The sequence below is a fragment of the Odontesthes bonariensis genome, chromosome 5 (genome assembly GCF_027942865.1).
Source record: "Odontesthes bonariensis isolate fOdoBon6 chromosome 5, fOdoBon6.hap1, whole genome shotgun sequence".
NCBI classification, from domain to species: domain Eukaryota; kingdom Metazoa; phylum Chordata; class Actinopteri; order Atheriniformes; family Atherinopsidae; genus Odontesthes; species Odontesthes bonariensis.
In genome coordinates, this window is record NC_134510.1 from 13,397,685 (window position 1) to 13,411,189 (window position 13,505).

The 13,505-nt window shown below is 39.4% G+C and overlaps 1 protein-coding gene across 1 annotated transcript; it reads right to left on the minus strand.

Moving 5' to 3' along the window:
- Positions 1-6,852: 6,852 nt before the first annotated feature.
- LOC142380673 (hepcidin-like) lies at positions 6,853-11,387 on the minus strand. Its single transcript, XM_075466570.1, has 4 exons — positions 11,270-11,387; positions 11,133-11,189; positions 7,117-7,137; positions 6,853-6,954 (listed from the first exon to the last, which is right to left on the minus strand). Exons 1-4 carry the CDS (start codon positions 11,354-11,356, stop codon positions 6,853-6,855), a joined length of 267 nt encoding a protein of 88 aa, XP_075322685.1. The 5' UTR covers positions 11,357-11,387.
- Positions 11,388-13,505: the final 2,118 nt, after the last annotated feature.

The window sequence follows — 13,505 nt, forward strand, 5'->3', positions numbered from 1 at the left end:
TGCCTAATTTAGCCCAAGATCCACACTGTATAATCACCCACCCAAAAGAGGAAGAAAATCAAAATCTGCCAGACAGCTTATAGATGCACAGTAGCAGATGAATAACATTGTGTCACATATCATCCTGGGAGAAACAGACCGCAGTCTTCCTGCTCTGGTTAGCCCCCCCCACCCAGAAAAACTGCACACGATAATTCCATCGGGCCGATGTCAGTGTGGAAATATCCTACTCTCTATGTGCTCTGAGTCTTTCTTGAGTGCTAATATTGTAGAGGTTTGAAGTGGCTGAACACCTTTCACAGGTGTTCCCTGTGGCAGCATGTTCATTTTCACAGCTAAACACTTCCACTGAGTCACATTTCACTTCACTGCAAAGCCACAAAACTGAGTGGTGAAAGGCTACAAGAAAAGTAGAAAACATTTCTTTATATATATATATATATCATACAACTGAAGCCAAGTTCTGTCATTAAACTCGACAAAGCATTACATTTAATGTCAATGTGTCAATGTCAGCTACATTTCTAAACACATTTTGCACAAACACAAGTTGAGCCAAACTGTTGAACAGCAAAAGTTCGAGGAATCAAGAGCAGTAATACATTCCATAAAGCCACAAAAAAAAAACTAATGGGTAAAATCAATAAACTGATAAAACTATCTAAAATAACTCTCCTATTAAAACATAAAAAGGGAACGATATCAGGCTATACTTCAATTGAAAGTCAATGTGAAGATGTAAGTCTTCAGTTACGTATGAATGTTCAAAACGAGTACTTCTTTGGTCTTGATGAGACATTGTGAATTAAATATATATCATCCTCTTTTGGTCCCGCCAATAACATATTCTTCTTTCACCACCCATTTTAGGTAATTCCAGAACCTTTCTAGGTTTCATTGGACAAACGAGCTGTATGAGTGGGTTCACACGTATATACATAAATATATATACAGTAATTGTGTATCAAAACCCCAATGATAAAATAATTCCACATCAACTAGCGAAGAGGGTGAAATAAACATCTGTCAGAGTTTCCTCAGGTTAAGTGTAGCCCAGTGAGTCATATGTTTGACCAAGGTACAGTTCAGGCTGAATACGATCCTCGTTAGTGCACAGATCCTCAGAGGGTTGGATATTCTCATAAATAACATCCTCATTACTAAACGGGCCACCTATACCACAATAAATAGCAGACATTTCCAGATACCACTTCATTCAAAGGAATGTTTTTTGCCAAACCAAAGAAATTCTGTCAAGGTTTTCATGAGACACTGCTTTTAAGGGGGATTGGACATGTGTTTGTTGGAACAAGCTGACAAACTGAAAATGTAATCCCTTTTACTGCAGCTGCTGCCAGGACGGCGGCATAAAAAGTTTTTTTTTTACTTTAAATTTTCTAATTGAATGTACACGTAAGTTTTGAGGAGGGAAAAAAAAGAATAGAACAGTCTTAGGGATCCGTATCAAAATTTATCGTAGTCATAGAACTACCCAATTCTTTCAGAAAATAATTCATACAGCACAAGTAAGATCAATAAACAGTCAGTTAGGTCCAGCAGCGAGTGAAACAAGGCAAAAATTACTTTTGCGGGGCATGAAATAAGGCATAGAGGTAGCAACTTTTTTTTAAGGACATCTGCTGCTGGTTACAAGTTAATGAACGATTCACAGATGTCATCCTCTGGGCCAGACTATCACTGCTCCAGACTGGGGGATTAAACCGAAAGGCTTAGGGAAAGGAACTGCACTGAAGTAGATTCATTAAGCACACAACCGCCACTAAAGCACACATTGCAGCATCCACAGCGGAAAAAAGAAGGAAAAACCATGAATGTCATCGCACATTCAGATTAATGGAAATATATATTTCCTTTCAACTTTCGCCTTTCACATCAGTCCAGTCGTTTGCTTTCTGCAACTGATGGCATTCTCAGTGTTGTTAAGAGAGTTAACAGTCATCCACACATCAGAAGGAACGGTCCTCCCTGTTTAAACCACTTCTGTAAACTGTGTGTATGCCTGCCTCTGAGTGTGTTTTAATGTTTGTGCTGAATGCGGTTAGGTGGCTGAGACTGAAGCTCCCTTTTAATCTGACAGAGAGCATTTTCATTAGTTCTGTTGGGTCCTATTATTAAAGCCTCCTTCAAAGGCACAACAAGTGAAACCACTAACAGGAAATGACCCAGTGGGCTTGAAACTGTATAGATCAGTGATAGCAATCTGTGCTTTTAAAGCAGCTTGGCACATAATTGCATTCATCGTACACCCTGTATGCAACTCACAAGACAGTAGGACCTCTGCTCTACATTCACATACTGTAAATCTTCAAGTAGAGTGCAGTTGCGGGATATGTGACACATACGTTCCAATGCAAAGGGCCGAAGTGGAAGTTATGACATTGGTGGGGCAAATATGATTGCTGGCGGATAATAAATGTTACAATAATTTGCTGTTTTTAATAACTGTATAATGAGCCATCGCTTGCTGTTTGAGTTGAGGGGAAATCTGGAGTCATTAATCTTCACATGGGTTAGCCATGGCGTTTGGCACAGCAGCAGTGAGTTGGAACATAGTGGTGTCAAAGGAGTAACAGATTTTAATATTTAAAACAAGTTTGCCATATGTTAGACATCCCAATGTGTACAAGCCTGCTAAATTGTGGCATTAATGGTTGACTTTTATTACCAAACTCACTCCTAATTGCAACAATTCTATCCAAAGTCAACTCTCAAGGCAGGATTTGGCATCATTTTGGAGTTGCTAGGTAACAACTTAATACCTAAAATAAACATGTTCTTCAATAAAAGCTAATTGACTGTGACAGCCATTTGCTTTGCGGCAGAAACATTAGAAAAAGGAAATTGTAAAAAGATTCAGAGCTGGACAAGCACCGTACTGGTAACGCTGCATGGATGGGGATCGCAGTTAAGTAGTCCCCATCAACATTTTCCACACCTGCAGGGGACAGGAAGTGTAGCTTCATGCTGACCTTGCAAATTAAAACCACCAAGCTTTGACATTGGACCAATCAGCCACAACATTAAAACGCCTGACAGGTAAAGAAAGTGACACTGCTCATCGTGTTGGATGGATCTAACTGCAGTCTGGCATTCACATTGATTTACTTTGACACTTGACACTTGACACACACAAACACACACACCATATGGCAAAACCACTCCCCTTACGGTGTTAACCTCCCCGAGCAGGACAGGAGTTGACTCCACAAAACTGCTTAGGAAAGGCTCAAAGAACACACAAAAAAAGTCTGAGGTCTTCCCCTGACCTCCAAACTCCCCAGAAACCAATCTGATGGGATCGGATCACATCCTATGAAAAAAGTCCAATCCATTCCACCCCATACCACAACCCACAGGACCCAAAGGACACAAATGTTCAAGTACCAGACACTCCAGGACACCCTCAGATGTCCTCTGTCCACACCCTGAGGACTATGAGGAGTCAATATTAGTCAGTTGGTCATACTGCTATGTGTTTTTAGATAAAAATCTCAGATGACACATTGGTGAATTGTCAGGATTGACTCTGTATGTTTCAGTTGTGCTCCATTATAGCAGGTGCAGTGGCAGGAAGCTGGATTTTTTTTCTTTAGTTTAGTTTTCACCAATTATTGCATGGAACTGTTATAAGAATTTCCATACCAATCTGGAATGATGTTTCCTCAGGGCACAGTAAGACTTTTTTGGGGGGGGCTCATTTAACCCCATGTTTCTCTGGCATATCCGGCTTTTTTTTTTTTTGCTCCTTTGGGATCCAAACACAACACAAGGCCATTGTCCCTGTTCACTTTAGGGGGATATATGCAGAGCAGCTCTGTCCTTCCACTCAGGATGTGACACTCAAGGGCTTTATGAGTTGAACTGAGTCATACTGCGCACCTTAAACACATTACAGACTGGGCAAACATTTCCTCTCACTGCTGCTTTGAGAGCCATGGGCACAGCCATTATATTGGACTGGAGAGCCAGCTGGTGAGGACAAATCCACAAGGATTCCCATATCCCCCTCCTGACTCTCTGGCAGCCCTGCTCCATTCATTCAAAATTTTATATGTGCCCGCTACCTAGTAGCTGTGCTACTACCGGTTTCAAGGGAGAATTAATCGAAAACAGGTCTTATTAAAATATATTAAGACCAGTCAAACTGGATATTATGTGCACACTAAGGGCCCAGAAGGGTTGTATGTGAGCCATAGCTGACACTTGTGGCTTCTACGATCAGCGATATGTTGTTCTGTAGAGGCACTGTGTTGGTTCCAGGGGGGGATATTCACTTGAGTCAAATGTTGCATTGTGGGTAAGCAGATTTTAAGTGGGCATGAGTACAGCAGGGGGTAAAGGAGGGTTTCATTGTCCAGGAATGTTTATCCCCCACCCAGCCTTCCTTCAGTGCCGGATTATGCAGCAGCATGCCTCAGAAGCAACCTTTGCCTCCACTTGGAGGGTCTGTGGAAGAAATATTCATTCATACATATACACATGGACAAACAGTTGTTATCCTTATAATAAGAAGCCAGGTTGATTGCTCCCTCAGGGCATGGTGAGTGGGTGGAAGTGGAGCCGCTGCAGGAGGCTGCTGTACCTAAGTCTCGCTCACGGGGCTGGATTCTCGGGGAAAGCTGGGGCCAGTGATGCTCCCAGTGAGCGCAACACAGTCATCATCCTCAGCACAGCAGATTTTATTGGGCTGTCTGTGGGGTTGCAGAAATGTGTTTAATCAACTCAGCTATAGGGGAGGTCTTGACCTCGTGGCAGTGGTTCCCCGCCTTGATAGTGTGTGTGTTTGTGTGTCTGTCTGTGTGAGAATAGTTCACAGCCTTCGCTGTGGAGTGTGACCTGCGGTGAAGCCTCTAGTTCACACTCCACTCTCCGCTCTTGCTGGATTGGGTGATTAAGTGTAGAAAGTGATGATTAATCTTTTGGTTAAGAGGTGGAAACAATTACAAACAAATGGGCTATTAATGAAATGTGTACATAGTGTGGCCCTCATTTTTAGAAAGGAGCAGGAAATACTAAGTGATTTAATTCTTATATTAGTATGAAGAGATGAGCAATACGAAGAAAAAATGCTTTACAGGCACCAATACATATGATCTAAAACTTTATCTGCCAAAAAGCCCACTGCCTCTCCTATCTGACACCAGTAGGAAACCATCAGGGACCTCCACTTCCTTAAGACTTAATGTATTCCAAGAATAACTTTTTAAACATTTCCAGATGTAATATTAAATTCTTAATTTTTACCAAAATGGAAAACAAACTTATTGAATTGGTCCATGAATTATTTGCTGGAATGTGAAGTTTTAATTTAAAGAATAAACGTAATCGTCCTATTTGATTTCATCCAGTTCATCCTTGCTGAGATGGTAATGGTATTGCTTTCAGTTCTGTGATTGGTGTTCCTTCTGTAAAATTATAGAGGGCTAACGCTAGATCTTCTCTGAACACTTATTAAGTCATTTCGCTCCACTGTACCACTGATTTCATGGCAAAATAAAGTAAAAAAGGGCAATGGTCTCACTCAGGTTACCCATACCTGCTAACATCAGCATCGTTGCAACCTTCCTGACTTTAGAAGTTACTTCATCACAACAGCGATGTATGTGCAAAATTCCAATGTCTCAGTGAGGATCTGAAGGTCTTTTTTCATTTTATTTTTTTATTAATCCGGCTGTATAAAACTTCAACCCAAGATTGCCTACTAATCTAACGATTAAAAGCACCAACATCCTGTAAATTCCTCAGCTTACCGCTGGAGAATTTAAGTTTGTTCTTTAAAACACTAGCTTGAAGATTTTATAGAGCTACTGTACTGTAGCGCACCAATGAACAGGCCCCTAATTGCTGCCTGCCTGCCTGCTCTGCATCTTCTACGTGTGTATGCGGGTATGAGTCAGATAAAATAAACCACATGTTGTGTGAGTGTGTGTGAGGAGGCTGACTAGAACCCTCTGCACTCATTTACTATCTCCTTGTGTGGTTTGGCAGCAGCTCTGTTGGTATGGGGGTGTACAACGGGCATCCGTCTGGACGTGAGGCAGGCCTGGCACATTGCACAGCCCCCTGCAAGGCTGCACGAGGGTGGGATCAGAGCAGGAGTCCGCCAGGCTCCAGACTGGTAGTCTGTGCATATGGGCATATCCACAGCTTTGTGTACTGCAGTAATTAAATTGAAATCACAGAGGCAACCTGGCTATTGTTCCGCCTGTCCCAATGTGTTGACCTCCCTGTGTGTTCCTTCACCATTCATTGCTCCAACACATAGTCAGTGTGAGTCTGTGTGTTCCCTAATCATTTGTTTTGCAAAAATCCAACACCAGACCATTTATATTACCTTTGTGGTCACTGTAACTGTGAGGCGCGATCCAGCAAAGCTGAAGGTAACGCAATAGTATCGACGGTGTTGGCCAGAGGCCATACCTCCCTGTGTTCTTCTGGAAATAAAGTGAACCACCACAAAGCTAAGCCTGGTTTGGACTCAGACAGCAAAACACCCTTGGAAAATAATATTATGGCTGGAAGTGTTTGTTTGTTGGAGGTTAATGGAGGATATTATCTCACAAATGTCAGATTGCTGTAAACTATGCCCCAACAATCTCCCTCTCTGTTTATCAGAGTTATTGAATGAATGTTTAAATGAACCTCAAACACACATATATACATACACATGTTGTATGCACAAAACTCCTTTTGATGCGGTACTTTCACAGTAAAAATTTATGTTAAAATGAAACATCACTGCATTCAATTTTAATTTTTAATTACATTTTAATTTAAGACACAGGAAAAAAAACCAAAAAACTTATAAATATAAGCCAGGCAGATAAATCCTCAGGTACAGCACATGCCGCAGACACCAATGTTGCAGCAGCCACAGCAGAACTGGCATCTAATGGGGGCAGCAGAACTCCTTCCCCTGATGTCATATGGCATCTGTGTGACAGACAAGAGACATGGGTCAGGTTATTCATTCTTACCAAATTCTCATATGCAGTATTTCAGGGCTTATTCATTGGGATAAACACACTGAATTTAAATTATCACTTGAATTGAACATGTTGAATGACATATTCCTATGTAATCATCTGAGCATACCATCCATGTTTCCACTGATGTCTCCTCTTGTGAGGCAGCTGGACTGTTGGCGCTTGTTGCCTCCTCCGGCTCCGACACCTGTTGATGAGTTGTGCACATTTAGGAACAACATTATATCATTCTAAAACAGAAAAGAACAGTCGCCTACAGAACAAATGAGCAAAGTAAACATTTGAATATATTTACTTTGGGAAGTGGTGAGGACGAGTTCCTCTGAAAGCAGATAAAGGTGAGTGCAAAAACAACTGCAACTCTCAATGTCCTCATTTTCTGAGCAGCTTGTCAAAAGATTCGACTCTTGGTTCTGCAGTCAGCTCGTGTGTGTGTGATCATTCAGAGTATGAATCGTAATTGTATTTATACTCAACCTGGGATAATGTTGCCTCATCAGTGACATACTTGCCTCCATAGAGGGGGCCAAATACCTCCTGTGATGTTGCAATGGTTGTAGGAAATTCCTGTGGACTAGGAATGTTCTGCATGGACAGGTTACTTCCCACGTTTGTATATGTTGTGCATTCATGTGTTACAAATACTTCTACAGAATCAATAGTTTTAGGTGAAACTATAAAAAAGATTAACATTAAGACATGAATCTTCACATAGTGAGGTGCACATCTGCATCGACTTACAGTTGACTGAATTGCAGATTTTAAAACTATTCCACGAATGTTTCTTTTTGTTGTTGTTTAATATAAAATCAAAACATCAGATTACAATACAAAAACTGACCTTAAATAAAGTCGGCACGTCTTGAAAATCTTATTTACCATGTGTCTATCTGTAACAAAATGAAGAACCTAACATCCAAAAAAATATGTTACCTAATCGACAAACTTGCTGATCTTTCACACGATACCATTTTCAATTGATTCAATATCACATGTGCACTGCGTCATATGTATGTCAATATGAGCATCTTGAGATTGTGTGTCAATGTGAGGTTCAAGCTGTAAATAAATACGGAAATCAATGATGGTACGAGTTATTTAAAACAGCTGTGTGCAGTTAACCCAGGTCAGATGCCATTGAATTTTTAATACCAAACATCTTGTGTCACACTATTCTGTCTCACGAACTGATAACCCTTCTGATCCTTCGTACTCAATTCAAGTGATCAAGTCAGCAAATACTACAATGAATGGCTCCATATCTGTTAGACTATAGCATGATATAATTATTTACATATATATATATATATATATATATATATATATACATATATATATATATATGTGTATATACTTTTTTTTTTGCTATCGTGAAACGGTGGCATTGACTTCAGCACCTTTTTAAATATTGCAATAAGCTGTTATGGGATATGTTCCCCGACTTTATATAAAAAATACTGGTAACTTCTAACTGGCTGAAGTATTCTAGTAGAGGGCAGCTGTCACAGCAAAGATGATTTAATCAGCACCCATTTCCTTTACATCAGAACTACTCTTTTGCTTTTCATGTCTGATGCGACTTTCTACCTTGTAGGTTATAACAATTAAGTTTGAAATTAAATATTTAGTGGTTTAAGATACTTTAGCTGGACCAGGTCTTCCAACCCATTCAACCTCATGGGTCCATCATACCAGGAAAGTGGATCTTGCGTTATTCATTGGATCTAAATGCACAAATTCAGAGGAAGAAGGCGGCATTCAGCACTCTCTTAAACACAAGTTTTTTGGATGCACTGTGTGCAGGGAAAGACATTTGACTTCACATATGCTTCTGGAAGCACAAATGTGACTGTGTGTGGCATTCCTTTTAGACAGGAGGATAAAGAGCCCATAGATTTTATGGACTTCCAGATGGGATGTAGAACAGTTTGAGATTGATTGCAGATAGCATTTCACTCCGTGCAGTGGCTTATACTGCCAGGACGCCAATTTACAAGAATTATTAACACACAGTGCAGGAGCACGAAGGTACAGTAACTGTGCAAGGTATGTGTTTTTTCTAATTTAACTGTTTGTCTTGCATTTATTTCTTGATTTAGCCTTCGTCATCAAATCCAGAATTGCCATTTTGTTGGCTAATTTGTCATGACTAATGGTCCATCAGCTGATAAATGGAGCATCGCGTTAGTTCTGGCAGACCACGTAGTCAACGCGCCCTTTGCCTCTTGGCTGACGCCGACCCAACCCTTATGATCAGCTGCGCTCGCAATTGGATGCTGGCATTTGGGGCACTTCATTTAAACTTGGTTTGCTGTCACTGCTTTTTTTTGCTCTCTGCTTGCACCCACCACCTCCCCTGCTCCACCGACTTCTCATTGCCAACAATGTCATACTGTTGTTCATTGTTGCTTGCTCTGTTCTAGGGGGTTTGTTGCCTTTACAGCAAATGGAAGGCACTCCACCTGAGGATGCTGCTGTTCCCTGTCTGGCTTCAATGGAGTTAATGGAAAAGTCGGGAACTTCCTCCGAACAGAGCCATACCGCCAAACATAATTGTATGCATTCAGAATAAGCTTCTGAAATTCATCTCTGTTTCTCGTCTCGTTTTGACGAGAGTGGTTCTGACAGAACTGAGTATTAGGTTATGATTCCTGTTTAACTCACCAGCACACACGCTCAGTTCACCACAGATAACACCACAAGTTTTTTTTTTTTTTTTAAATCTAACTAATAATGGTGGTCTGCCATGTATGTGTGCATTTATATTTGTTTATATACTGTTCTCCCACTCTGGCCTCATAACTCACAGTACTACGTCCACATGCATTCAGGAACAAGCCTGCAAGGGGTAAAAAAAATGCTTGAATGCCAGATAAAACTAACTGGGATTTCAGTGTTTCGTTTTAAAATTGGTTGACGCAGTCTAGACTTGTAAGAGCTTTTTCTCACACAAAAAAAAATCTGTTATAACATCAACATGTCAAAACACACTCTTCAGTTCATTTGTTAGTTGAGTTTTCCAATCTCATATTTCATGGATGTGTTTTTCAAACATTTTTATGTTTTATTTCAAATGTTGTAAATATGGGACTCAGCCTGCTGTGTGCTTCCAACAAGATGGCTCTTGAACGTCATTGAGCTGGCAAATGAATAAATAAATGCAAAAAAGTGATAATGTTGCGGTAATATTATTGTGGACACGATAACTGGAGTATGACATCAGGAAGTGTTATCAACTCACAAAATGAAATACAGTTCCAAGTATTAGAGTAGATTTATGATGGGTATTTTCTCATTTCTTAAAACTTGGAACACTTTGTGAAATATGAAAAAAATAAAAACAGAATGCAATGATTTGCTAATACAATGTTTTATTCACAATATTGAAAAGATATCAGATAAAATATGACATTTTATTATTTCATAAAAAATCATACACCCGTCCCGAATTTGATGGCGGCAACAGATCCAAAAAAAGCTGCAAGAGTGAACAAAGAAACAAAAAGGCTGGCAAGAAACTGTTACTACAAAGAAGCAGCTGGGGGAGCACGTTGCAACAAAAAAGGTAAAATGGCAACAGGCCAGTAACATGACCGGGTATAAAAAGTTAACCTTAGACAGGTAGAAATTGGGATGTGCACCAGTTTTGGGAATTTATACATTGCAGTTTGTGAAATTAATTTAGTTCATTTCATTGAGAATTTTACCAATGCACTTTTCCTTTTTCAACATACATGACAATGAAAATTCAGAACAAAAAGAAGTTTACACAGTCTTATTTTAATGTTTTATTTTTCACGCTGTCTGCAGACACTTGAACTCTTTCGATCATGTGATTACATCATCACCAAATTCTGTAACATCTCCAAGGTTTCAAGGAAATGACAAAGAAAAAGAATATCAAGCTAAGCATAGCAGCATTTAGTGCAGACACCATCAGTGCAACATCTGTAACAATAGGCGCCACGCCTTTTCCTGCCTTTAAACAGCATCTGTATGACAGAAAAGAGACATGAGAACAATATTCATCTCCTGCATTATCAAATACACTTTGTGGGACAGAAATATCTAAATTAGCTCACTGATTAATCTAACTTGACATACCTTCGGCATTTCGAAAATCACCTCCTCATCTGCAGCAGCTGGAGCATCGACACTCATTGGCTCCTCCATCTCTTGGCCCTGTTGATGAGTTGGACATGTTTACAGTTGGAACCACATTTGAGCCATTTGCTGCTAAAAGTTTTGGGACTATTTCTTACTTCAGTAACTGGTACAGCAGAGCTCTCCTGGGTACAGATGAATGTGAGCGCGATGGCCACTGCAACTGCAACGGTGAAAGTCTTCATCTTAGGTCAATTTGAGAAGCTGAAGTATTTTAGTGGACCAGATTTCTCTTGATCCCAATGACTGTTGTTGGCTCCTTGGACTTCTCCTGGCTGATAGCTGAGTGTGGAAGCTGAGCTGGTATTTAAACTCACTTTGGCAGCTGTTGTCTCATCCCTGTCCCTATCCGATGCTGGGAATGTGTGTGGGGAAATTTCAAAAGAATGGTAAATCCTGAGCTTTTGGATGTTTTTTCTGTTCAATCATTAACTTTTGCATTTATCTGAGTTCAGATGAGCGCTATTATGTAATTTGATTGAAATTTTATGCCTGATCTTCAGTATTTTCTCTATAAAAAAAAGGAAAAGGAGAGCATGATTCCCATCTACTTGGTCTCATATGGCAAAATAATGTGTGTGAAATAATCACAAAACCAAACTGTTACGCCTTTAACGTCTGTCATGATGTTGTCTTAGTGACAATATGTGAAACAGTGACAAACGGTGACGGAGAGCAGAAAAGACAGTGGGGAAAAAGAGAAAACCCATTGCAAAACAAACTTGTTTTAAATTAAGGTTGGTAAGAGATACTTAGTTTTTCAACTGAACCCAACCAAGACCTTTTACCTCCAAATACAGAGTCTGTCACCTGCTGAGTGTGATGCAACAGTCATTTAAGTGCTTGATGTACTGCAGTGAAGACTTTAAAGTCCTCGAGGTAGCTGTTTTCATGTCCATTAGCATGAAAAAAAGAAAAACAGCAACAATGATGCCCAGACATAAATGAACAGATTCCGTTTTCAGGGTTTGCTGCGAGACTGGGTTGTTCATATACAAATAAGAAAATAGCAGCTTGTTTTCAAAGGAAAATCAGACTGACAAGAGTCAGACACACTATCTTTTGCAATGACTGAAATCCCCAACCTTGCTCTTTTTTTCCCAAAAAGCCTTTTTGACCTGTGTACAGGTCATGTGACAACCAAACTGTCAATAAACAGTCCAGTGTGTGTTCACATGTGAGGAAATTTGGGATATTTATCAATTAAAGGGGGAGTCTTAACTCACCTTTGAACCTCTGTGTCATTATGTAAGCCGACACAGATATTTGTCATTTAATCTTTTTCATCATTTTTTTTATTAATTAAATCTTATTGTTTCTTCCTCGTGTTTAAAGCTTATTGCTCTTTGAATATTGATAATAAATACGTAAAAATGTAATACTCAAAACATGAAAAAGCACTGTGTAGGCACAGTGTTTAGCTTGATCCAAACATTTCTAACTGGCAGATTTGTTCAGTTTTAGGTTTTTGTGGGAAAATTGAGGGATGATTTTTTTTTTTTGCTTCTTATCCGTGTTTTCAAACATGTGATATTGAGGAAAAACATTCTTCTTTCTGTGCTTTTTGCAGCATCTGGTTGTTTAAAAAAAACAGACATTTAATGTGTCATAGTTGGAAATGCAGTGATGTTTCCAATGACATTAAAAGAAGCATGTTGTTCCCTTTTATGGGTTCTCTGGTTGTCATCATGTCTAGCTGAGCTGTTAGCCATCATATTCAAAGATTAGCATATAAGTTGTATGAATACCAGGTGAAAATAAGTAAGCTTGACAGTAGAAACAAAATATCCACACACTTTGTTTTAGTACTGATGAGATTTATTCTGCCCTACAAAGGCAAAGAGCAGTATGTGATTTTTTTCAAAAAAAAATTTTTTTGCAGAAATTCAAAGTGCAGGGTCAGCTCTTCAATCTGTTAAAATTGTATGTTGATCAATAAACAGTTTCATGTAAATATTTGTGATTTTAATTTGCAGTGTGTATAGAAAAGTAGAGTAAAACCAAGCCAAAGTGCAGTATGTGTCTTTGCTGCAGTTTGCCTTGGTTCTACATGCTTTTACTGCAGTTTGCCTTGGTTCCAGTCATATTTTAAACCCATTTCGTCTGTTTCATTTGTCTAATATAGATGAAATAAATGAAATAAATACAACTGACTCTGTTAGCCTTGATATTACAGCTATGTGAATGCTAACAAGTGTGTATACACTTTCTAGAAAGTGTCAGGCAACACACCTTAAGTATGGCATTTAAAGAAATTGAGAAATTGTAATTACACTTGTTTTGTCTTGTGCTAGGTTCAACTAGCTAGCTTGCTAACTAGTGTTTCTCATATGC

What these genes read in the sequence shown, in the direction of transcription:
- LOC142380673 (XM_075466570.1), bottom strand. Translation starts at nt 11,356, where the DNA reads ATGAAGACTTTCACCGTTGCAGTTGCAGTGGCCATCGCGCTCACATTC. An exon ending in CTGCTGTACCAGTTACTGAA is followed by an intron (nt 11,190 to 11,269) that starts GTAAGAAATAGT and finishes ACTCATCAACAG; the next exon opens with GGCCAAGAGATGGAGGAGCC. An exon ending in CAGCTGCTGCAGATGAGGAG is followed by an intron (nt 7,138 to 11,132) that starts GTGATTTTCGAA and finishes TCACAAGAGGAG; the next exon opens with ACATCAGTGGAAACATGGAT.